Source organism: Mesoplodon bidens (assembly GCF_964165515.1).
Source record: "Mesoplodon bidens genome assembly, chromosome: 14".
In the NCBI taxonomy this organism is placed as follows: Eukaryota; Metazoa; Chordata; class Mammalia; order Artiodactyla; family Ziphiidae; genus Mesoplodon; species Mesoplodon bidens.
Window position 1 is genome coordinate 37,739,433 of NC_138170.1, and position 27,383 is coordinate 37,766,815.

General features: G+C 36.2%; 1 protein-coding gene across 4 annotated transcripts in view; it reads left to right on the forward strand.

Moving 5' to 3' along the window:
* The window catches only part of USP34 (ubiquitin specific peptidase 34), a 245,101-nt gene that overhangs the window by 49,967 nt on the left and 167,751 nt on the right, over positions 1-27,383 (forward strand). For 3 of the 4 annotated variants that reach the window (XM_081253585.1, XM_081253587.1, XM_081253586.1), the window contains exons 3-8: positions 2,961-3,381; positions 8,814-8,864; positions 9,030-9,179; positions 18,798-18,865; positions 22,100-22,292; positions 23,383-23,444. In XM_081253585.1, coding sequence (XP_081109711.1) covers positions 2,961-3,381; positions 8,814-8,864; positions 9,030-9,179; positions 18,798-18,865; positions 22,100-22,292; positions 23,383-23,444 — 945 coding nt within the window. The remainder of the gene's footprint in view (positions 1-2,960; positions 3,382-8,813; positions 8,865-9,029; positions 9,180-18,797; positions 18,866-22,099; positions 22,293-23,382; positions 23,445-27,383) is intronic. The other variant, XM_081253588.1, reaches the window with a different exon arrangement.

A 27,383-nucleotide genomic window follows, 5' to 3' on the forward strand; every position in this document is an offset into this window, starting at 1 on the left:
GACCACCAGGGAATTCACTCATTTTTGTCTTTTAAGATTAGTTTCCTAGTCAGTTATCAAGTAGTTTAATACCCATTTCCTGACAGTGAATTTTTATTTTATTTAAAATTTTTTATTTTAAAATTTTATTTTATTTTTTCTTATTTTGTTACTGTGTTTTAACTTAATTTTTTTAATATTGGAGTATAGTTGATTTACAATATTGTGTTAGTTTCAGGTGTATAGCAAAGTGATTAATTTATACACATATCCTTTCTTTTTTCAGATTCTTTTCCCATATAGGTTGTTACAGAATATTGAGTAGAGTTCGCTGTGCTATACAGTAGGTCCTCGTTGATTTTTTTTTGTAAGATTTTATTTATTTACTTATTTGGCTGTGTTGGGTCTTAGTTGCAGCATGCGGGATCTTTTGTTGCGGTGCGTGGGCTTCTCTAGCTGTGACTCGCAGGCTCAGTAGCTGCGGTGCGTGGGCTTAGTTGCCCTGAGGTGTGTGGGATCTCAGTTCCCTGACCAGGGATCAAACCCGCGTTCTCTACATTGGAAGATGGATTCTTAACCACTGGACCACTAGGGAAGTCCCTATCTATTTTATATATAGTTGTATATATATGTAAATCCCAAACTCCTAATTTATCCCTCCCCCCACCTTTCTCCTTTGGTAACCGTAAATTTGTTTTCGAAGTCTATGAGTCTTTTGTAAATAAGTTCATTTGTATCATTTTTGTAGATTCCACATATAAGTGATCATCATATGATACTTGTCTTTTTCTTACTTACTTCACTTAGTATGATAATCTCTAGATCCATCCCTGACAGTGCACTTTTATAGTAAATTTGACTAGCTCTTTGGCTTTCCTAATCCAAAATCTGACCTCAAGGTTGTTTTTTTTGTTTGTTTTTGCGGTACGCGGGCCTCTCATTGTTGTGACCTCTCCGGCCGCGGAGCACAGGCTCTGGACGCGCAGGCTCAGCGGCCATGGCTCACGGGCCTAGCCGCTCCGCGGCATGTGGGATCTTCCCGGACCAGGGCACGAACCCGTGTCCCCTGAATTGGCAGGCGGACTGTCAACGACTGCACCACCAGGGAAGCCCCTCAAGGTTGTTTTTTGAGGGGAAGCTCAGGTTTCATTTTCACTAAAGATAGTCAAATGTATGATCCTTCACTTTGAACTTGGTTTTTCCTAAACTTAAACGAAGAAGCTACTCATCAGAAAAATGTTGAGTGATGTGTTTATTTTTCTTCTTGTAGAAATTGCGATATTATAGAATTTAAAACTGGAGGAGGCCTTAGAGATAAAATCCCTTTCATTTTGCCATGGAGAAAATAGTCCTGATGTATCATTTATGCATTTCTGTGTAACAAGATACTCCAAAAGTAGTGTTTAAAATAACAATAAACATTTGTTATCCTCAGAGATATGTTTATTATCTCAATTATAAACATTTATCATCAATTATTTTATGGGTAGGAGTTTGGGAGTGGTTTAGTTGGTTGGTTCTGGCTTGGATTTCTTATAAGTTGTAGTCAAGATTTGGCCAGGTTATGGTCATCTTTGGATGACCTTACGTGGGACTGGAGGATCTATTTCCAAGTTGACTCACTTGCATGTTTGGCAAGTTGGTGCTGGTTGTTAGTGGGAGGACTCCGTTTTTTCTCATGTGGCCTTTGCCGTGGCCTCCTTGAGTGTTTTTCATGACAGCTGGCTTCCCCCAGAGTGAGTGATCCAAAAGAGAGCAAGGCAGAAGTGGTAATGTCTTTTATAACCTAGTCTCAGATGTCATACACTGTCATTTCTGCCACATTCCATTCATTGGAAGCCAGTCATTAAGTCCGGTCCACATTCAAGGGGAGGAAAATTGGGTTTCACCTTTTAAAGGGAAGAGTAGTATTGAGGAATTTGTGGCTCTACTTCAAATCTGCCACACCTGGAGAAATGAAGTTATTCTTACATGGTAATACAGGAAGTTGGTGATCTGTTTGGTACAATAAGAGTTTTGATTTGTTTTGATAATATAACTAGGTGCAAATTTTAAGTGATAGTTGCTTAACTGTCATCTGTTATTGGATACATTGTAACCTGGTACTGCGTATTATTTACTTATCGATTCACCAGACCCCTTTGATTATCCACAATATGCCAGGCATTGTGCTACTAACTGAACATGTCTAAGAGAACTAGATTTGTATGTAATAATTACTGACTCTTATTATTTTTATTTATTTTTGTTTTTTTTTTACTGGAGCTGAAGTGAGAGAGAGAGTGAGTGTGTGTGTGTGTGTTGTGTGTGTGTTCTTTAAACACTTTTGATCTGTCAGATAGGATAGGAATGTCCCTCCTAAGTAGCCTTCAAGCAAATTATTATTATTATTATTATTATTATTATTATTATCAGCAGCAGCACCGCGTGGTATGGCATGCGGGATCTTAGTTCCCCAACCAGGGATCGAACCCGTGCCCCCTGCAGTGGAAGTGCAGAGTCTTAACCACTGGACTGCCAGGGAAGTCGCAAGCAAATTATTTTTAAATATAGCTTTTTTATTAGTTGACAACAAAATCCCTTATGTAAAATAATGAGCTGGGTTTACTAAAAAGTTATTTTATTGTAGCCAGTTTCCTGATATTTATTAAACATGTATTGAGTACTTAGTACTTAGAGAAGCAAAGATATAGCCATAATTCTTGTTCTTAAATACTTCTTTGTCTAGAGGGACAGATAAATACATACATAAAACTGAAGATGATAGCTGTCGACCTAATATGGTGACTTTTTACCAGTACCAGTTTTTGGTGTGATGCTGTCATTTTAAGTTATTGTAGTGCTACTCTACCAGGAAGGAGGAAATTAAATATTCAAAAGATATTTTAGTATTTGTTTTTTTTATATTACTTTTTAGAAAGATATAATTGTTGCCTCTCTAGGAAGCATTGATTTATTGAAAAAATTTTTTTCTCTTATAGGCAATGTCTATGCTGCTTCAAAGAATATAAGCATTTGGAGATTTTTAACCAAGTAGTGTGTGCACTTATTAACTTAGTGATTGCCCAAGTTCAAGTGCTCCGGGACCAGCTTTGTAAACATTGTACTACTATTAACATAGATTCCACGTGGCAAGATGAGAGTAATCAAGCGGAAGAACCACTGAATATAGAAAGAGAGTGTAATGAAGGAAGTACAGAAAGACAAAAATCAATAGAAAAAAAATCAAACTCTACAAGAATTTGTATTTTGACTGAGGAGGAATCTTCAAAGAGCTCTGATCCTTTTAGTTTATGGAGTACAGATGAGAAGGAAAAATTGTTACTATGTGTGGCAAAAATTTTTCAAATTCAGTTTCCCTTATATACTGCTTACAAACATAATACTCATCCTACTATAGAGGTATGTGAAAATAGGTATTGTGAATTTTAAGTAATACTAAGTCATGGTTATGTTGGTAATTTCTCACTTATGAATAAATATGGAGATAGTCATTATTGATGGAAAAAATCACTATCGTTATAAGAATTATTTCAGATTTCTTCAGACCATTTCTGTAGCAACTTGTGTTAAACATTTGCTCAGCATAGTTCTATTAAGGAAAGATTTATAAATTGAACTCATAAAATTAAACTGTCAGTGATAGACATTTTGCTGATGTAGATCTATGCTCTATTTACTGTGACTCTTTCAAAAAGTAGTAACAGGAAAAAGAAGCACGTAGAGTTTTGAATTTCATTCTTAGAAAACATAAGTTAACGGAATTTGGAATTCCTTTTGTAAAGAAAAAATGCTTAACAAATTATATGTAATTACTAGTTTTAAATAATAGTATTTTCTTTTGTATGTCAAGATGCTTTACTTATTTCACTAGTGATTTTTTTCCCCTCCCTCCCTCCCTCCCTCTTTTCCTCCTTCCCTCCTCCACTAGTGATATTTATACAAGCCTTTCCAGGAGATCAGTAACCCATCTTAGGTATTTAGATAATGGCATTATTTCTACAGATAGCAGGAATTGAAACAGTTATGTGAAAATGTATTATAATAATGGCTTAAAATAACAGTGATTAATTATTTCTCATGATTCTGTGTATTGCTTGGGCAATTTCTCTGCTAGTTTTGTATGGCCTTACTTACGCACTTGCATTTATTTTGGGAGTTGGATGGGTTTGAAAGTCCAAGATGGTCTCATTCACACATCTGATAGTGCTGGCTGCTCTGTAGGGCTCCTTGGATTTTTCTCTACATGGCCTCTCTACTAGGGTGACTATCTTCCTTACATGGTAGTCTTAGCATTGATCCAGGAAGGCAAAAGTGGAAAGCTGTAAGGCCTCTTATAAAGGTCCAGCCTTTGAAACCACACAGTATCAACTTTACCACATCCCTGTTGGTTGAAGCAATTCACAAGGGCAGCTGAGATCAAAGGGGTGTGAAGTAGACTCCATCTCTGGATAGGAGGAGAGGTAAAGTTTCATTTTAAACTTTTAAGTACATTCTGTTTTTCATGCATCCAGGAACGGGTAGAGTTGTGGCCATTAACAAATCTACCATATGCTTTTTGTTTTTTTAAGGCTGTCTATTTTCTCCAGCTTATTTTTTCTATAACCTCCATTCTGACTTCTCTAAACTTCCTTCTTCATCTGGAAAAAAAGTTGTCCTTTACAGAAAATATTTTCACATTGAATTGAGACTATTTAAAAACATAGCCCAGGAGGTGGGTATTTTCCCTATTAGAATTCTCCATAAGAATATTTTAAATCAGACTGTGCTGTCTTCTAGAATTCTTAGCCTATTATCTTCCCATGTAGAAACCTTTTAATAAATCTCTTACATGACATCAGATATTTATTAATCATTCTAAAAAATGTCATCTTGGAATCCTTTTTCAACAAAAAGGGGATCCATTTGTGCAAAGCTGCAAAATTTAATCTTAGGAACACCACACGAATAGTGTTTTTAATGCCTTAAATTGATAACTGAAAGATGCTAAAAATAGTTTGGTTAGGGACGTAGATATGTAAAATTCATGCAGAGTGTCTTAGAAATATTTTTTCTCCAGTTAAAAATCTCTTGATAGAGTTACAGCAATACTAAATCTGCCATTTTGCTCTCAAAATCAATTTCCTCATCAGTTTTTTAAAAATGATTTTCAAAAATGATAATCTCCAAATATAGGCATAGTCATACTCCCCTGTACTTTTCCTTGTGGAATAAAGTGCCCCATTATTACTATTCTTTTTTTTTTTTTTTGGCGTTACGCTGGCCTCTCACTGTTGTGGCCTCTCCCGTTGCGGAGCACAGGCTCCAGACGCGCAGGCTCAGCAGCCATGGCTCACGGACCCAGCCGCTCCGCGGCATGTGGGATCTTCCCGGACCGGGGCATGAACCCGTGTCCTCTGTATCGGCAGGCGGACTCTCAACCACTGCGCTATCAGGGAAGCCCATTATTACTATTCTTTAGGATCATTCCATGTGACTACTTGGTTGAAAGCAGTGGCTTCATAACTTTAGGTAAAATTCTAATAAAAACCACTTTTGGATATAATAAAGTAGGAGTCTCCTTATACAGAATTCTGTATTCTTATACAGCATTCTAATCTCCTTATACAGAATTTATATGTGCTTCTTTAATATTCTGTTCATAATAGCTGTTTCCCAAGTTTCTAATATCTTAGTAATGAGATGTTATAAATACTCTAAAATGTCTAGTTTCTGTCCTCTGGCCATGTTATTAAATATGTTAAGGGCCAGCTGTTTCAAAGGGTCTCTGATCAAAACCTTGATGTAGCATACATATATATTATAAAATTATGTGTATGTGTCTATATACATACATGCAGATATCTTAAGAAAACTAATATTTATTATGCAGTGCTGTAGAGTTTACTATAGAGATGTTTAATTCCACCTTTTTATAAGGAGGTAGTCCATCCAGTCTTCCCCTCATACTGTTATATGCATCCATTCCTGATAAGGCCTTTTACTTTTGGTTTTATTTATTTTTTTTAAGAGGCACAAATTGACCACAGCTCTAGGAGAAGATTCAGTACTCCTGTGTTAGTGTTTTGACACCTGTGACTTTAGAAACTTAGTCAGCATCCTTATTTCATGTAAGAGGAAACTGACAGAGGTTAAAAGTTTTGATCACATTTGCATAGCATATTGCTGAGAGAGTTCTAGAATTCAGGTCTTAATTCTACTGCATTGTTTCTCAAATGTTTCAGACTAATCACTAACTATTGTAATCCATTGCCAGTAGTGAATAAGATGGGAACTTGAAGCCTCTCCTCCTCCTCCCTTCCTCCCTCCATCCTTCTTTCCCTCCTATTGAAGTTGAAATTATTTTTAAAGATGTAGTAATTTAAAATACATATATTCACATTAAAAGTTTTGTGGAGGCCAGTGGCATTCTTTTCCTAATCCTGAATAATATAGGTAATTCTATCAAATGAGGTATTGCTCTAGTGTTAAGTATTTTTCTTAGAGCGAGATGAGTATAAGAATTGTAGAGAGAAGAGAGATCTTTGCCCTTCTGTTAAAGGTAGGTATAATATGCTCTGGCAGATTAAATACATACATTGTTGTTTTACTGTCCAAGTTTCTGAATCTAGGCTGTTTTTTTTTCTTGCCACTTTCTACTGACTTTTAATTCACCCTTTTTAAAAAAAATAAATGTTTTAAATTTACTCTTTTAAAGTATACACTTTAGTAAGTAACCATCACTACTATCTAATTCCAACATCAATGACTTCTTTTTATGCAAATATTTTATTCCTAATCCTCTAGCCTTCAATTCTTTGTGGTTAGATCATAGAGCAGCATTTGCTTAATCAGATATAGAATTACTTTCTAATTACTCATTTATTTCTCTTTGTTTTAGAGTATCTTTTAAAGTAACAGGCATATTCCTCTGTTTAGTTCTAGAAAGAGAGTGGCATCATCTTATGTAATAAATGTGAGGTTTTGGGGGAAAAACAAAAACTTAAAAAATTCTTGATAGGTAAAAAATTCTTGATAGGTTTCTTAACACCTTTTCAGGGATCCTCTATAATGAGAGCTTTTGAGAGAAGGTTCAGCTTTTAGCAAGACTTCCTAGTGTTGCTCCTAGTATTGTTACCAACAGATCTATGTTAACTTCTTTGCATACTACTTAAAATGAGATTATAATAACACCTTAGGGTAGTGGCTTCATGTATCCAGAGTAGAAATATGAAATGGTAAAACATCTTCTGAGTAGCTAAAATAGATACAACCAAGTCCATGAGTAACATTTTGCACATCAGAATAGAATTCTGTTAGGAGAATTTCTAGCTGTGTCCATGTTAGGCACTAGAAATCTTGACTCCAGTTTGATATTTCAGCATGGTTCACCTGGTCCATGAATTGTATTTAGTAATACCACAGGAGTTCTTATATTTTGGATTTTTTGAAGACAAAAGGTTTGCTAAGAATAACTTAAAACTTTAACTGTGGCCCTGGTAGTAGAGGCTTGAGAATACATTTAAGGAGGTTTAGTACACTTAATTTGACAAGTGTTTTGACCTCTCTTAGGACAGTTTTTGATTATTCTGAAATGTTCTGAGAGTTTTATGTATGCTCTCAATCAGTTGTTTTCAAACTTTATTTCAGCAGTCAAACTTTATTTAAAACAGGTAACAGCAAAGAATGAATGGGTTCCTTTGGCAGCTAACTTTTCAGCTGAAAGTATCTAACCTTCTGATTATAAAAGTAACACTTTCAGTATGACTAAAAAAACATAGACTATACAAAATACAGAGTTTAAAAGGCCTTGAATCTCTCCTTTTTCTCCATTCTCTCATCAAAAAAATTGTTATGAAATTAGTTCAGATATTTTCAGACATTTAAAAATTTATGAAAATTAGATAATGTTCATAAATTCTATTTTTAACAAATACAGGATATTTTTATATGCCTGTGCATATGGAATTCACCTTATTTTTTTGATTCACCTTATTTTTAACAGCATTTTACAGGTATACTTTACATACCATAAAAATAACTTGCTTAAAGTATATATTATTTTCATAAATTTATGGAGCCGTGCAACCATTACCACATTTCATTTTGAGAACATTTTCATCATCCCCAAAAGATAATCCCTCATGCCATTTCACCTTATTATTTTTGAAGGCTGCATAAGACCCTAGATGGTTATGTCACCATTTTATTTAGCCAGCCTATTGATGGATATTGAAGTTGTTTCTAATTTTGAGATGTTATAAATAGTTTCAGTGAGCATCGTTATACATACATTTTCCAGCACTACTTTTACTAGTTGTTTAGGATAAATAACCAGAAGTTGATTTGCTGGGTCAAAGGGAAGGTACTTTTTAAATGTTGATAGGTAACTGCCAAATTATCCTCTAACAAGGTCATACCAGCTTATATTCACACCAACAGTGGATGAGTATGCTTTTAGGTAGTTTAAATCTTATGTATGGAAAGCACGTTGTGGAACTTTTGAGTATACCTCTAGAGAGTTCCCGAGTACAGTTTCAAAACCACTTAACTAAGTTAAAAATGTTCAAATGTTCAAAAATTACCCCAATTATTTAAGGAAAGGTTTTTGTTTAAGAAGGCAAAATAATGTGTAGCACATAGTATAGAAAGATTTCTTTGGAGAAGAGTTAAAATATACTTTAGAACTGAATGATATTAGCTTCAGTTAGGAATACTGCTGTTGATGATGAGAAGCAATTGTACAATTGGTGAGTTTTTATAAAATCAATCTTTAAAAAATCGTAGTTTTTAAAGATTGTCATGTAGTGTGATGTAATTGTATTTACCTTTTTTTCTTTTTTTTTTTAAATCAGGATATATCAACCCAAGAAAGCAACATATTAGGGGCATTCTGTGATATGAATGTAAGTGTTTATCTTTTTTCATTCTTAGGTTTATGGAAAATTTTACTTTTTTGTTCATGTAAGTCTTTTTGAGTTTATGTCTGACCAGTATCTTTCCAGTACTGGTAATAAAATAAAAATTGTTCCTGTTAAGTTTTAAAATAATAGATTTTCTTTTTTCTTCAGGATGTAGAAGTACCATTGCATTTGCTTCGTTATGTATGTTTGTTTTGTGGGAAAAATGGCCTTTCTCTCATGAAGGACTGCTTTGAATATGGAACTCCTGAAACTTTGCCATTTCTTATAGCACATGCATTTATTACAGTTGTATCTAATGTAAGTATTGTTTGGAATTGGTTTTAATCTTGGGATCAAAGTCTAGTATTTTAATAACATGAATTTTTATGTCCAGAAAAGGCAGGTTATGAGTGATTTACATGTACAATCCTGTTTTTTTTTTCTTCTGGATTATACTTTGAAAAAATCGAGTACAGAAATCTTTTTTTAAAAAGCCTTTGTTATAATAAATTGGAATTTGTATCAGCGGTTAGGACTTGGTGCTTTCACTGCTGTGGCCCAGGTTCAATCCCTGGTTGGGGAACTAAGATCCTGCAAGCCGCACGGCACAGCCAAAAAAAAAAAAAAAAAAAATTAATGAATTTAAGTTAACTAGGTAAATTTAGCCATCTCCCTCTTTAGCCGGGGATTTTGTACTGGGAAATTTTAGAGTTTTTGGTTACTTAAATGATGGTTAGCCTAGCCTAGGGCACTACTACAGTGTGTCTGACTTCCCTGTATATTGCAAGTGAAGAACTAACATTTCTTTTTGCCTTTGTAAAGAAGGTAATTCTTTCAAATGTTGTGAATGTCAGCTACTGTGAAGCACAATATGTGTGGAAGCAGAGAGAAATACATTTTACCACCTGTGTATTAAAATTTAACCTAAAATAATCTTCTGTTCTGGTCATCATTTAAAAAAATAGTGAAGCAAAACTGAAATCTAACTTTACCAAAGCCTGAATTCTTGTATTAACTGAATTACCTTAAGTAATAACTACTGTGAAATATTTCAAGTGTGTATATAAAATAAAAATACAGGGTGAAAAAAAGACTGAACAAAATAACTTTGTTTCATCATTTCCAGTGTAGAAATAACACTGGAGAGGACACTGGCTTTACTGAAATTTATTGAGTATCCGGAACTCCATGTTTCCATATTTGAAATAATTAATTTGTATCAAGGTCATTTTTAGTCCCCAAATTCCCTGGTTTCTGACAGGTTGAACATACTACATGTAATGGCAGTGTAGCATGGTAGGTTAAGAATATACACTTTGGGGCCTCCCTGGTGGCGCAGTGGTTGAGAGTCCGCCTGCCGATGCAGGGGACGCGGGTTCGTGCCCCGGTCTGGGAGGATCCCACATGCCGCGGAGCGGCTGGGCCCGTGAGCCATGGCCGCTGGGCCTGCGCGTCCGGAGCCTGTGCTCCGCAATGGGAGAGGCCACGGCAGTGAGAGGCCCACATACCGCAAAAAGAAAAAAAAAAAAAAAAAAAAAAGAATATACACTTTGGAGTCACAATTGCATTTGAATTCTGAACCTGAGCCTCAATTTTTTAATTCATAGAATGGGAATGATAAATATGGTGATCTACCTTAAAAGATTGTTGTGAGGTTTTAAGATTTTAAGCTCTTATTAATAGCACCTGATACATAGTAAGCCCTTAGTGACTGGTGCTGCTATTTATTTTAGCTATTATTAACACTTACCTGATTCTGTTAGTCTGATTGACCTTATTTGTTTGAAAGGAAGTTTTATTCAATTTGGCTTCCTTTGGGAGAAAGAATAAAATACAGACTTTTGAGTGAACTTAAATCCTGTGTTGACATTTTAGTTTTAAACTGTCATAAATTTAGAGAGGGTAAATAACTGAGTTTGAAATCCAAAGTTCAAAAAATAATTTATCAACAGTTTTCCTTAATCAGGAATATTACCTGAATTAAAATGTATTTCTTGAATTAATTTTACTAAATCTTGGTGTTAAAAGTCTATTATGGGGCTTCCCTGGTGGCGCAGTGGTTGCGAGTCCGCCTGCCAATGCAGGGGACACGGGTTCGTGCCCCGGTCTGGGAGGATCCCACATGCCGCTGAGCGGCTGGGCCCTGTGAGCCATGGCTGCTGAGCCTGCACGTCCGGAGCCTGTGCTCCGCAACGGGAGAGGCCACAGTAGTGAGAGGCCCAAGTACCAAAAAAAAAAAAAAAAAAAAAAAAAAAGTCTATTATGGAAGCCTCGTTAAAGGTAACTTATTGCTATCTCTTGAAAAGTAATCCTTTACTAAAGAAAAAGGTTTGGATTCTGTTTCATTTTTCTCTTCAGCCTTTTTGTGACTGCTAATTGGTGGGCTGTTGTCAATTTGCATAACTTTATCTTGTAACTCAACTGAGACCGTTAAACCAAAGTTAAAATTAGTCATACTGCTTAAATTATTAATGTAATTGTTTGGATACTATAATCAATGTTTGTTTTTTTCCTGAGAGTATAACATAATGTACTTTTTAACCAAAGGTTTTATAACTTGATTGGGTAACTCTCATTTGGCATCTTTTCCTCATAAAAAAATATTTTTTGATTTTGCTTTCTTCTAATTTTTTAAATATAGTTAATACTTTGGTGCAAATTAAGAGCTTAAATTACAATTCTTTTTGTAATTAAGTTGTCTGCAGACCCTGTACTTTATTTTTTTCAGAGTTTGGAGTTTTTCTTAAGGGACTGGTGACATTTAAAGCAATATAAGTGTTGGCATGATTTCTGACCTTTTATTTGGAGTTTTGACCACTCTGCCTGAAGTTTATATGAAAACACTTAGCAGCCACTTGAAACAATTGAAATAGACATCCTTTTGCATTTTGAGAAACTTTAAGGCCTTTAAATTTCAGACTTTTCTAGTTACATACAAATTGATCTCGAGCGGAGTAGTTTCCTTTAGTGGATCATAGTAAATTATAAATCCTGGTCGTTTCTATATGTCTCATTTCTTTTCTTGAGAAATAGGCAGCTTGTTTAGCCATGTTGTTTCAGCTTCAGTAAGGCTGAAGTTCCCTTATTTGGGAACCTCTGATTTTCCATGGGCTTTCATACAGGAACAAAAACTCCTACATTTAAATAATGAAAAAAATATTGGATTTTAGGGCAATCCTTTTCTTGAGAAGCAAAAAATTCTATGAATTGTAAACAACTTTTATGGTAAGGTAGGTAAAGCCTGACCTTATTGAGTACCTGTTTCTCTCACACTTAATCATAATAAATCACACATTCAGAAGAAAACATGTTTCTATCAGTTCCTGGGAACCAAACCATTCTGTTTGTTTTCTAGGGTCATTCTGTCACTCTTTTTTTTTTTTTTTTTTTTTTTGCGTTACATGGGCCTCTCACTGTTGTGGCCTCTCCCGTTGCGGAGCACAGGCTCCGGACGCACAGGCTCAACAGCCATGGCTCACGGGCCCAGCTGCTCCGCGGCATGTGGGATCTTCCCAGACCGGGGCACGAACCCGTGTCCCCTGCATCGGCAGGCGGACTCTCAACCACTGCGCCACCAGGGAAGCCCATTCTGTCACTCTTAATGAGGAAGGTGGTGTTATCTCCTAGAACCTTAGCTTGCAGCACAGGAAAACTCGCTTTGCCCTGAGTCAGAGTTATCAGCAAAGAAGGAAAACTCTTACTTTCATCAGTTAAGGTTCAAATCTGATAATACGCTTAGGCCCATACATTTATTTCAGTCTCAAAAGTTTGTTTTAGCATTTCTAAACACTGACTGTTAGGAGAGTTCTCAGTTTTGCACAAGTATTACTCCACTCTTATAAGGATCTATTCTTAGCGATAATGACTGCAGCCTCAGGGAAATAACAACAAAATCTTTATATATGTAGTTTTCTTATTTTGTATTGGCCTTTAGATTTTCAGCAAAAGCAGTTAACCAGTATTTAGCACAGCTTAGAGAAGTAGAATGTAGAGTCCTCATAGAAGTTTCCCCACTGAGATGCATGGTGGTTATAGCTCATAGTATGTATCCTGCCTCAGCCCTCAGCAAAGATGCCTGAGTTAGTCATCTCAGACATGACACCTTTTATTAATTACAAAATAACAAAGCCTAAGGACTTTCCATAAAGAATTTAAGAGTCATGGGATTTATTTTATTAATATGAATGGAAAAGTACAAATGAGCCTTAATAAACCTCATGAATATATGCTTTACAAAACAGATATGACAGATTATTACCTAAGAAATGTTATCAGAGATGCAAACTTGTAGTAACACATCAGAAGACACAACAATTTCTGAACTGTCAGTTTCCTAATACTACTTTACAAAAAACACTAACAAGGACTATTTAATATCAGAAGTTAGGTTGGGATTATACATTTTCATATATTTTCACACTAATCAGGAGAGTTCGTTGACAGTTCAGTGAAGTTTTCATTTTGTCATTTTGTTAAAACTAGCTCTGTGATGCAGAATACTGCCTGCATTTCTGCAGTTATAAGGGGATCAGACAATATTTTTTCCTATTCCTGAGATTTTTAACATGTACTTAGAAGGGCTACTAGAACTCTGTTATCACCAAGAGGGGGAAGCTCAAAACTTACAGTAAGGAAAGAAAAAGGACCTATATGATTAATAGCATATGGAATTTGATTCTTGTAATGGTATACCTCATAGTAGATTAAAGAATGTAGATTTTACAGAGAAATCATCTTGGGCTTGAATTGTAGTTCTGTTATGTACTATCTAATTTTTTTGTTTTTGTTTGTTTTATTTAAAAATTTTTTATTGATGTACTATCTAATTTTGATTACATTATGTCTGTAAGCCTCACTTTTTTCATCTATCAGAATGGAAGTATTAAGTGTTCAGTAAATGGTAGCTCTTCTTTCTATTAAAAATTTCTTTCCAATGTTGACATTTTTTCCCTTGTCATTTTTATTTAAATTTTTGTTCGTTGGCATATTTGTTTATCCCCAAATAAAAGATATCACTGTACCTATTTTCATTTTCATCCTCTCTAATGTATCTTATATATAATTGAATCTGTTAACCTTTTAAAAATTTTTGAAATAAACATATAGAAAAGTGAACAGAATGATAAGATATGTCTCAGTGACTTATCAAAATGAATATCCCATTTAACCACTACCCATGTCAAGAAACAAATCATTGTCAACTCCCCAGAAGCCTCCTTTATGATTCCTCTAAGTCACTATCCCATCTCTTTGCCCTTAAAGGTGAACACAATTCATATTTTTATTTATTGCTTTTCTTTGTTTTATTACTTAAGCTTATATCCCTAAATACTATGATGTAGTTTTGTCTCTTGCTAACCATTTAAGTGGAATCACATACAGTGCATTCTTTCATGTATGGCTACTTCTGTTTAACATTGAGATTTATATTGCGTGTAGTTCGAGTTGCTCATTTTGATTGTTGTATAATACTCCTTTAAAAATATACCAACATTGATCTATTTTACTGGTGATGGATTAATGTGGTGTCAGCATTCTCTTACATGTCTTTTGGTGCATATGTACATGTATTTTATTTTCATATATATCTAGTAGTGGAATTTCTTTATCAAAGGGTATACATATATTCAGTTTTACATATTAATGCTAAGATTTTCCAAAGTGATTGTATTAATTTACACTCTTACCAGGAATGAGAGTTCCCATTGCTCCATATCCTTGCAAACACCTAGTATTCTAACTCTTAGAGATTCCTGATGAACTAGTAGTAGTATCTCATTGTGGTCTACTTTTGTGTTTTTAAATGACTAAAGAGATTGAGCACCATTTCATGGGCATATTAGCCATTTCAATATTTTTCGAGAAGTAGTTCAAATTTTTTTTTTTTTTTTTTTTGCGGTACGCGGGCCTCTCACTGTTGTGGCCTCTCCCGTTGCGGAGCGCAGGCTCTGGACGCGCAGGCTCAGCGGCCAAGGCTCACGGGCCCAGCCGCTCTGCGGCACGTGGGATCTTCCCGGACCGGGGCACGAACCCGTGTCCCCTGCATCGGCAGGCGGACTCTCAACCACTGCGCCACCAGGGAAGCCCAGTTCAAGATTTTTTTAATCTGTTTTAAAAATGAAATTGTTTGCCTTTTCCTTACGAATGTGTGGAGATTCCTTATGTGTTTTGGATACAAGTCTTTTGCCTGACATGTATGTATTGCTAATATCTTCTTCAACTCTGGTTTTGCTTTTCATTCTCTTGTGTCTTTTAAGAGTTATTATTTTTAATTTAACTATAGTTGATTTACAATACTGTGTTAGTTTCAGGTGTACAGCTTCAGGTTCTTTTTTTGAAAAATAAATTTATTTATTTATTTATTTATTTATATTTTTGGCTGTGTTGGGTCTTCGTTGCTGCTTGCGGATTTCTCTAGTTGCGGTGAGTGGGGGCTACTCTTCGCTGCAGTGCGCAGGCTTCTCGTTGCGGTGCTTCTCTTGTTGCAGAGCATGGGCTGTAGGCACACAGGCTTCAGTAGTTGTGGCACACAGGCTCTAGAGTGCCGGCTCAGTAGTTGTGGCACACAGACTTAGTTGCTCCACTGCATGTGGGATCTTCCCGGACCAGGGCTTGAACCCGTGTCCCCTGCATTGGCAGGCAGATTCTTAACCAGTGCACCACCAGGGAAGCCCCAGATTCTTTTTCATTATAGGTTAGTACAAGATACTGAATATAGTTCCATGTGCTATACAGTAAATCCTTGTTGTTTATTTTATATGTACTAGTGCATATCTATTAATCCCATACTCCCAACTTATCCTTCCCTCTCCCCCTTCCCCTTTGGTAACCATAAGTTTGTTTCCTGTTTTGTACAGAAGTTGATTTGTATTATTTTTTTTAGATTCCATGTATAAATGATATCTTATAGAATTTGTCTTTCTCTGCCTAACTTACTTAATATGCAAATCTCTAGGTCCATCCACGTTGCTGCAAATGGAAGGATTTCTTTTTTTTTTTTAATGGTTAGGTAATATTCTATTGTGTATGTATACCACATCTTCTTTATCCATTCATCTGTTGATGGACATTTAGGTTGCTTTTATGTCTTGGCTATTGTGAATATTGCTGCTGTGAACATTGTGGGGGGTGCATGTACCTTTTTTTTTTTTTTTTTTGCAGTACGTGGGCCTCTCATTGTTGTGGCCTCTCCCATTGCGGAGTGCAGGCTCCAGACGCGCAGGCTCAGCGGCCATGGCTCACGGGCCCAGCCGCTCCGCGGCATGTGGGACCTTCCCGGACCGGGGCACGAACCCGTGTTCCCTGCATCGGCAGGCGGACTCTCAACCACTGCGCCACCAGGGAAGCCCTTATCTTTAGTTTTTAAAGGAATCTCCAGACTGTTTTCCGTAGGGCTTTACCAATTTACATTCCCACCAATAGTGTAGGAGGATTCCCTTTTCTCCAAACCCTCTAGCATGCATTATTTCTGGACTTTTTGATGATGGCTATTCTGGCTGGTGTGAGGTGTCGTTTTGATTTCATTAAGAGTTATTTTCTAACCAAACTTAATGGTGTATAATTTATAAAAAATTTTTTTCTTTATGGTTAATGTTTTCATTAATGGATAAAAATCTTTCTTATGAAGATATTTTTCTATGTTCTGGAATTTTTATTATGTTACTTTCACATTTTGATCTTTAGTTCAGTTGGAATTGACTTCTGTGTGTGGTGTGTGAGGGATCAGGATTCATTTTCTTTTCTATATAGACAGACACTGGACCTGTCACTATTTATAGCAAAGACAGTCCTTTCCCATTTGTTCTGAAGTATCATTTTGTCATAAATCAGGTATCTATGTGTCTTCTTTTGCATGGGTCTGGGGTTTCTAGTATATTAGTCTATTTGATTAGTCTTGTGCTCTTTTGCATACCGTCTTAATTTCTGCTGCTTTATAAGAAGTCTTGCTATCTGGTAAAGCAAGTTCTACCTCCATATCATTTTTATTTTTTAAAATTTTATTTATTTATTTATTTATTTTCCCTTGTCATTTAAAAAAAAATTTTATTATGGTGTAACTGACCTATATATAACATTAGTTTCAGTTGATTCAATATTTGTATATGTTACAAAATGATTACCACAGGAAGTCTGGTTAATGTCTGACACCATTCATAATTAACAAATTGTTTTTTTATAAGAACTTTTAAGAACTATTAGCACTTTCAAATATGCCAAACAGGGCTTCCCTGGTGGCGCAGTGGTTGAGAGTCCGCCTGCCGATGCAGGGGACACGGGTTCGTGCCCGGGTCCGGGAAGATCCCATGTGCCGCGGAGCGGCTAGGCCCGTGAGCCATGGCCACTGAGCCTGCACGTCCAGAGCCTGTACTCTGCAACGGGAGAGGCCACAGCAGTGAGAGGCCCGTGTACCGCAAAAAAAAAAAAAAAAAAAAAAAAGCCAAACAGTTTTATTAAGTATAGTCACCATGCATTATATCTCTACTCCCTGTCATTCTGAAAGAGTGTTTTGTCTCTTCTTGGACTTTTGCATTTGGAATCAGTGCCTAAAGTTCCACGTATAAACCTTTTTGGGTTGCGTTGAATCTGTAGATCAATTTGCAGAGAACTGTCATCTCTGCAATATTGAGTCTTCTAATGTATAAATATGGTAAATGTGTTTTTATTTACATGCTTTAAGATTTGTCTCATAATTTTCTGTGTTTATGTGGAGATGTTATATACCTTGTTAGACAATTTCTAGGTGCATGATATTTTTTGATGCTGTTGTAAAGAGAATATTTTTGAAAATTTTATTTATTATTTTTTTCTGGTATGTAAGATGTGTATATATGTATTATATATATGTAATATAGTATGTGTGTTTATGTATGTATTTATGTGTGTATATTAATTCATTTACTTATATTAACTTTCTAAGCAGCAATCTTGCTAAACTAGTTAATTCCAAAAAGGTTTATCTGAAAATTATTTTGGATTTCTTACTTATATAATCACATCATCTCAGAGTAATATTGATTTTAATTCTTCCTTTTTAGTCTTATGCCTTTTATTTGGTTTCTTGTCTGTTGCACTGTCTAGGACCTTCAGTTTAAGTTGAATTAAAGGTATTCTTGTCTTGTTCCTAGTCTCAGAGGGAAGAGTTTTAGCATTTCACCATTAGTATTGTATTTGCTATAGGACTTACGTTTCATTAGATTAAAGTGAAGCCATGCAGTCTGTATTTACAAATTTGTTTTCAGTTTGTATTACTTGCATGTGTTAAGGCTTAGTATTGTAGTTTCTTGTTTGATGATTTGCTTAGGATTTTTTTCTTATATGATATTTAAACCACGATTTATGAGAATAAAACTAATATAAGCACATTAGATTTAGAAATGGGCTGGAATATTCTGCAGAAAAAATTAAGTGAACAGATTATTATAACTTTCATTATAACTTAGATTGTGATACTTATAGTAAGAGCTTAATTAAGCAAATAGTTTTTGATGTTGTGATCAGTGTTTGACTCTATAAAATATATTTGTCTTAGATGGATATTGAAGTGACCAGATATCAGGTAATTTGATATTTTTTAGAAGGAAGGATGATTTATTAAAAAATTAATTTAGTTCGATAGTATTTGGGTTGCTACCATACAGAGAGGTATAGAGTAGCAGGTAGTAAGATGTTACTTGGATAGATGGTTCTCCCTTTTCAGGAAGAAACTGATAGTAATTCTTCAGATTGATTTTAGGTATATGGATTAGAATTGTTTATAGGTTAAATTACTTACCTGATATGTGTGCAGTCGTATTTCTTAGTTTATCCTTTTCAAAATAGATGAAATATATTTAGTTTTTAGAGGCAGGAAAATACTAAATGTTCTTGTTTTTAATTAAAGACATGTTATTTCACATATTCATTAATCATTAATATCATTTTTATGTTTCTTTATAGATTAGAATATGGCTACATATCCCTGCTGTCATGCAGCACATTATCCCTTTTAGGACATATGTTATCAGGTAAGTTTATAAAATCTTTCCCCCCTGGTTATCAGTGTAGTAATGTTTAAACTATCCATAACATATAACAGAATTATATTGTTTGAAAGTCCTTTGTATTCACATCCTCCAGAGAAAATTTTTGACAATTTGATGTATTTTTTAATGCACCTATGTAGGTTTATATCTAATGTTTACTTTTAAGCAATTTATGTTGGAATTTTTTAATGTAAGTATAAAGATTAAACAGATTAACAGTGGTTGCATGATATTCCACTATAATTCAATCACAAATATATACTAAGTATTATGTTGTAGGCACTGGAGATACAGCAGAGAAGAAAATATATCTCCTTTTGTGCAGTCTGTGTGCACAATAAGTAAATGATACAGTTCATCAGGAAGTCCTGAGTATGACAGAGAAAAATAGCAGCAAGGGTGGGTTGAGAGTTCTAGAGAGCGGGTCACAGTTATATCTATGGTATAGAGAAGGTCTCATTGGGGAAAGGGTGATATTTGAGTCCTGGAAGTTCCAACCTAAGAAGGAAACCTAAGACGAGGATAGAGATATTTTCATATTGATTAGGCTTATAGTGTAAACTATTGGAGTTCTAAGATTGTATTTCTTGATAATATTTATGAGTTCTTTATAATTTTTATTCATTTGCAAAGATTTGAGTGCCTGCTATTTTCTGGTTACTGTTCAGGTTGTTGGAGAAAGTATAAGGAAAAGAATCAGATAGTGATGAATCCTATGCAAGTAAAGATAAGGTGATAGAGAATATGAGGCCTTTCTGAAAGGTGACATCTGAGGAACATGAACCTGCTAATCAGATGATAAGTAGAAGGACATATTTCAGGTAGAAGGAACATAAGGGCATAGGCTTTGAAGTTGAAAAGAATATGACATATTAAAAAACTAGAAGTAGGGACTTCCCTGGTGGCACAGTGGCTAAGAATATGCCTGCCAATGCAGGGGACACGGGTTCGAGCCCTGGTCCGGGAAGATCCCACATGCCGCGGAGCAACTAAGCCCGTGCGCCACAACTACTGAGCCTGCGCTCTAGAGCCTGCAAGTCACGACTACTGAAGCCCGTGTGCCACAACTACTGAAGTCCATGCACCTAGAGCCTGTGCTCCGCAACAAGAGAAGCCACCACAATGAGAAGCCTGCGCACCGCAAAGAAGAGTAGCCCCCACTCACCGCAACTAGAGAGAGCCCGCGTGTAGCAACGAAGACCCAACACAGCCAAAAATAAAAAAAATAAATAAAGACATTTATTAAAAAAAACAAACAAACAAAACTAGAAGTAGACTGGTGGAGCATAGTGTGTCAGGAGGTAAGATTATGATATGAGGTTGGATATAAACAGGGGCAGATTATTCAGGACCTTCAAGCCATTTTAAGGAGTTTGGATTTAATTTTAGCAGTGGGATCTATTGAAGGGTTTTAAGCAGATGAATCATGATGGCTTTTTTTTAAAAAAATATTTTAAGCTGGAGCTTCCCTGGTGGCGCAGTGGTTGAGAGTCCGCCTGCCAATGCAGGGGACACGGGTTCGTGCCCCGGTTTGGGAAGATCCCACATGCCACGGAACGGCTAGGCCCGTGAGCCATGGCTGCTGAGCCTGCGCGTCCGGTGTCCGGAGCCTGTGCTCCGCAACGGGAGAGGCCACAACAGTGAGAGGCCTGCGTACCGCAAAAAACAAAACAAAACAAAAAAAACCCCACCAAACCTCACGGGAATAAATGAGGCCATCTGGGGAGAGAATGTAGAAAGAGAACAGAAGTGAATCTAGGGGACTTCCCTGGTGGTCCAGCGGGTAAGACTCCATGCTCCCAGTGTGGGGGGCCCGGGTTCGATCCCTGGTCAGGGAACTAGATCCCACATGCATGCTGCAACTAAGAGTTTGCATGCACAACTGAGTCCACATGCTGCAACAGAGATCCTGCGTGCCGCAACTAAGACCTGGCACGGCCTAAATTTAAAAAAAAAGTGAATCTAGGATAGAGTGCTATATCAGTTTGCTTTTGCTGTGTGAGAAAACACCCAAAACTAGTAGCTTAAAATAACAACCATTTATTATTTGTCACAGTTCTCTGGTTGGCTAGCTTTTCTGATCTGGGCTGACTTGGCTGGACCTGGGTGCTCTGTGATAGATAACCTCAGTCATTTGTCCTCTAGTTGGCAGGCTGATTGATCTTGAGTGGGGAAGGGTGCTCATATGTATCTTGGCAGTTGGCTGGATGTCAGTTGGGGCATTAGCCGTGTCTCTCTCATCCAGCAGGCTATCCTGAGTCCTCTTCTCAGTGGTGGAAAAGTTCCCAGCAAGAGAGGGCAAGCTCAAAGGCTTTTTAAGCTTCTGCTTATGTTACATCTCTTAATACCCCACTGGGCAAAGGAACCTTCATGGTAAAGCTCAGATGCAAGGAAGTAGAGGAATAAATGACACCTTTGTTGGGAAGAGTGGTAAAGTCACATTGCAAAGACTACTATATAAAGTGATGGGAGGAATTTGGGGCCTTTCTGCAATCCATTACAAGCCCTGAGGAGCAATAATGTTGAAAGGTTGGGTACAGGAGGAGGAACCAACCAAATAGAATAGGCAGAGCCTGAGAGGAAAACCAGTGGTTTGTGATTTTTGAAAGCCAAAAAAGAATGATGTTTAAAATGTACACATTTTGAAGAATTTTGGCTGTGTTGGGGAGTAGATGTACTACTATTCATATGAAGTCAACTGAAATTTCCTAAAACAGAAGCTGTATCCATGACAGGTACTAGAGAATAGTAAAGCTTTACTGGAGGTGCAGGTGCAGAATCTGATGTTAAATGACTTGGCTCTGTGCAGTTCCTCCCTCCCTCCCTTCCTCTCTCCCTCTTCCTCCTTCCCTCCCTTCCTCTCCCTCCCTGCTTTCCCCTCCCTCCCTCCCTTCCTTCCTTCATTCCTTCCTTCCTTCCTTCCTTCCTTCCTTCCTTCCTTCCTTCCTTCCTTCCTTCCTTCCTACCATGTTGTGTTAGGCTTTGCAGTTCCTGATTTATGTTGGGCTCTAAGCAAAGGACACATTGCCACAGGTCACAATCCTTGAAGCATTACTTAGAAATAGTTTAAATTGGGAATATTAATCGCAGGATTCCAGGTTCTACTGTACTAAACAGTTTGGAGGTATGGAGCAAAGGAATATTATTGAATTATTGAGTGATCTTCAGAAATAGTTTGCAAGTTTTTGTGTATGTTGTATTTCTGAATCATTTCAGGTATTTATGCAAGCTCTCTGATCAGGAGTTAAGACAGAGTGCGGCTCGCAACATGGCTGACTTAATGTGGAGCACAGTGAAAGAACCATTGGACACGACGTTATGCTTTGATAAAGAAAGCCTAGATCTTGCATTTAAGTACTTTATGTCACCTACTTTGACTATGAGGTTGGCTGGATTAAGTCAGATAACGGTAAGCTGTATTTGCTTTATTTTTGGTAATTTTTTGTTTGTCCTCTCAGACTATCATCATTATAATAATACCTAGTATTTATGGAGCCACTTATGCCATGCTAGGCATTGATTGTGCTAAGTACTTTACATGCATTACTTTGTGTGACCCTTACAAATAATTTCTATATGTTCTCTTTTTCCCTATTTTAAATATGAGGAGACTGAGGCTTAGATTTAGAAGGTTTTATACCTTAGGTCTTTTTGATTTCCTTCACTTTTTTTTTTTTTAACTGTTCAGTTTTTTGCATTTAGAAAGCAGTGTTTTCAGAGAGAAAAAGAGTTGGAGATTATAAGTAGTTAATTTTCCAGGCAGAAGCCACAGATTATTGGGCCATAGGCCAAATTTGACTAACAGAAATGTTTGGTTTGCACAGTAGCAAATACTGTTTTAAATAGGGAGAAATACATATTATTGGCTTCTCCTGGAGGGGCGGGGTGGGGAGAAAGACCTAGTGTCTTTGGGTCTGTCTTCTTGCATGACAAGAATTTGCTAGAACTAAGTAGTTAACTGCATTCTTTAGAATGGATATATTTTCTCTGGTTTACCAAGGTCTGCATTAGGTTTACTCCTTTACATTTGGTGTAGTTATTCTGAAGTAGCTAGATTGTACCCATGTATTGAATTTTGTGACCTAGATTTTACCCATGTATTGGACTTTGTAAGTGTTGAAAACACTTAATGACAGTTTCCCAAATCAAATCTTAAAAGTGTATGTCTAGGAAGCCTTTCCCGAAATTCGGTTTGTAATGACATATTACTTGCTGCCTTGCATTAGATTTTTGTGTTTTTCCCTTGTTCAGCTTTTTCTCTAGCATTCTTAGTGGAATAAAGCCTAAGTATTACTTGTGGGATGAATTAGTGTTTAAAAATGATAAAGGAAATAGCCAGACTAATTGGGAAGTATATATGTGTATCTGATTACCTATCTTATATTTTATACTTCTGATCTGGTTATTGATTATGATCTACATATATCAAACTGTGTTGGCAATTGCTAACATATGCAAGAATAATTTTGGAAAAAATCTTTAATTTCTTTTCTCTATAGAATCAACTTCACACCTTCAATGATGTGTGCAATAATGAATCATTGGTATCAGACACAGAAACGTAAGTAGGAGCATTAATTTATGCATAAGTACACTATTTTAATGTGTAGCTGTTTATATGGTAAATGTAATTGACTATTAAATTTGAAGTGTTTACTAGAAATTCTTTGCCTTGTGGCTTCATCTGTACAGTCTTAACAAGCTTTCAGAGGAATATATTGCAATACTTCTCTTTTTAAAAAAACATATTGTGTTATTTTTCACAAAATGCAAAGGGAGACCATTTGTACAGGAGAATTTAGTAGTAAAGAATATGGTACAGATAGTTTTCAGAAACCACACTTGATGCAGGAGAGGATCTCATTTAACACATTTTTCGGGGGAAAAACCCAAGTTCATGATGCTCATGTATGAAAAGAAGTAGTTTTTGTAGCTTAGGGCTTTTTAGAGTACTTAGAAATATTTATTTTTTCCAATATTTATTCCATTTAGTTGTTCATGCAGTATAGAAATCATTTTTTAAATCTCGGTAGTAATATTTTCTGCTTGAACAGAGTTACATAGTTTTTTGTTTGTTTGTTTTTGCTGCGCCGCTGTGTGGCTTGCAGGATCTTAGTTCTACGACCAGGGATTAAACCCGTGCCCTCGGCAGTGAAAGCGCAGAGTCTTAACCACTGGACCTCCAGGGAATTCCCCAGAGTTATATAGTCTTAAGGTGTTAGAAAATTTGTAATTATATGAATGAGTCATAATTTTGCTTTACTGTAACTTTTATGCATTGATCTTAGTTTTGCTCTATGGAGCTGATCTCAGTTGAACCCAGCCCTTCTTGAATTTGGAAACCAGATACTATGTCTCTGTTTTTTCCCTCACATATTATGGTTTTTAGATTTATCACCAGACAAGTCATTCACTCTTGGCATCATTCTTTGTCAGTGGTCCCTTAAAATGTGTGGCCTAGAATTGGTAGTAGCATTATAAATTCTGGGTCATACTAGGAGTGCTATTTCACACAGTCAAGATATTATATAGATTATATCCAATGTATATAAAACTACACCTCTGGATTTCCCATTTGACCCCTCAGTACCCACCCTCCAACCCCTTCAGACTGCCTCTAGGAGAATCTTAAAATTGCCAATGCAGTGATCACTCCCTATCCCTGCAAAAAGACCAAAAAAAAAAAAAAAAAATCCTGGAATCACCAGTGCAGTAACCCCACATGTCCAGGTTAGGTCTCTGTGTTGCTGTGGATAGAGAAAAGAAAGAATTCCATTCAAAAATGTGTAAGGTTTATACATACTAAAGATAAGAGGGAGGAGAGTAAAAGTTTTGAGGAATAGCAGGTAGGACAGTTTAAGTTGGGAAGAGAAGGGTCTGTACAGTGTGAAAAGATTGGAGCAAATACAAAAAGTGATAAATATTGTTGAAGCCTGTGAATTGGGTCTCTCTTTTTAAGCAGTTTTATTAAGATATAGATACATATCATAAAACTCACCTGTTTTTATAATGAATTTTAGAAAATTTACACAGTTGTGCAACTATCATCACAGTACAGTTCTAGAACATTTACATCACTTCAGAAAGGTCCCTTTTGCCCATTTGTAGTCAATCCCCATTCTCCCCACCACCCCCAACCCAGGGCCACACCGCATGGCATGTGGCATCTTAATTCCCTGCCCAGGGATCGAACCCATGACCCCTGCAGTGGAAGCTCAGTCTTAACTGCTGGACTGCCAGGGAATTCCTTCAATCCCCATTCTTATCCCCAGCCCCACTAACCTTCTTTGTCTCTATAGATTTGCCCTTTTTTGGCATTTCCTATAAATGGAATTATATGACAGTGTTTTTTTCCATTGCCACCTTTCACTTATACTGTTTTTCTTGAGGTTCATTCATGTTGTGGTGTGAATCAGTACTTTGTTCCTTTTTATTGCTGAATAGTATTACATTATGTAGCTATGTCACATTTTGTTTATCCTTTTACCAAAGTTGATGGATATTTTGAGTGTTTCTACTTTTTGATTAGTATGAATAATGCTGCTTTAAACATTTGTGTACAAGTCTTTTTGTGGACATATGTTTTCATTTCTCTTGGTAGATACGTAGGAGTGCGATCACTGGTTTGTAAGGTCATTTTATGTTTAACTTTTAAAGAAACTGTCGAAATGTTTTCCAACATTTCTATATTATTTTATATTCCCACTAGCAATGTATGAGGGTTCCAGTTTTCCCCCCAGTCTTGTCAGCACTTGTTTTTATCTTTTTGATTATAGCCATTATAGTGGGTATAAAATGGCATTTCATTATGGTTTTAATTTACATTTGCCTAATTACTAAGGATGTTGAACATCTTTTTATATGGTTATTTGCCATTCTATTTCTTCTTCACTGAATTGTTTGTTCACTTTTTGCCTAGCTTTTAGTTGGGTTATTTGTCTTGTTTTATGGATTAGCATATGATCTGTACCACAGAATATTCATATGTGCTTAGGAAGACTGTTTATTCAGCTGTTGTTGTATGGAGTGTTCAGTAGATGTCTTTTAGGTCTAATGAGTTTGTAATATTGTTTGTCTTCTATATCCTTGTTGATTTTTTACCTACATTTGTTCTATTCCATTATCAAAAGTAGGGCATTGAAGTCTCCAACTTCAGTTTATCCTCATTTGTGGATTTTGTTTTTATGAATTTGCCTATTTGCTGCAATTTATTTGTAACCCCCAAATCAGTACTTTTGGTGCCCTCACGGTCATTTGCGGAAATGCACAGAGCAGTAAAAAATGAGTCTCCCAACATGCACATTTCCAACTGAAGTCATACAAGGTGATGCTCTGCGTTGTTTTAGTGCTGGTACAGAAATGACCAGAGGAAGGAAGTGGTAGGAGGTAGTGCACTATAGTGCAAGAAGCTCTGGCTCTGGGCCGGGTGGAGGGATATGAATCTCAAGTCTAGCACATGGTATTGGGGCAGCCTCAGTAAAGTCACCTCAACACTTCTGAAGCTCATTTTCTCTTTTGTAAAATAGAGAAAATAGAATCTGATAAGAAGTTATTTTTAGGATTTAAGATTCAAGGGTTCAACATGAGTTAATTTAGTGCAGCAATTTTGTAGAACTCAGCTGCCATGAGTAACAAAAGTTGACTATATTATTTGTTTTTTTGTCCTTTCAATTCTATGGTGAAATACTATATACAATGGAGTTCTATTCAGCCATAAAAAAGAATGAAATCTTGCCATTTATGGTAACATGGATGGACCTTGAGGGCATTATACTAAGTGAAATGAGTGAGAGAAAGACATCATATGATCTCATTTATATACGGACTTTAAAAACAAAAATGCAGAGATCAGCTCGGTGCTTTGTGACCACCTAGAGGGGTGGGGTAGGGAGGGTGGGAGGGAGACGCAAGAGGGAGGGGATATGGGGATATATGTATACATATAGCTGATTCACTTTGTTATACAGCAGAAACTAACACAACATTGTAAAGCAATTATGCTCCAATAAAGATGTTAAAAAACAAAACAAAACAAAAAAACCCCCCAAAACCCTAAGCTTACAGACAAAGAGAACAGATTGGTAGTTTCAGAGGCGTGGAGGTCAGAGGAGGGCAAAACAGGTGAAGGAGGTCAAAAGGTACAAATTTCTAGTTACAAAATAAATAAGTTATGAGGATAGTAATGTATATAGCATGGTGGCTATAGTTAATAATATAGTATTGCATATTTGAAAGTTGCTAGGAGAGTAGATCTTAAAAGTCCACATCACAAGGGAAAAAATTTTTTTCTAACTATGTATGATGATGGGTGTTAACTAGACTTACTGTGGTGATCATTTAGCAATATATACAAATATTGAATCATTATGTTGTACACTTGAAACTAATATAATGTTATATGTCAGTTGTACCTCAATTATAAAAAGAGCTTTTAGAAAAAAGAGGATCAAATAAAAGAAAGTAACATTGAGAGATCATTGTAATACCCAAATGAGAGCCA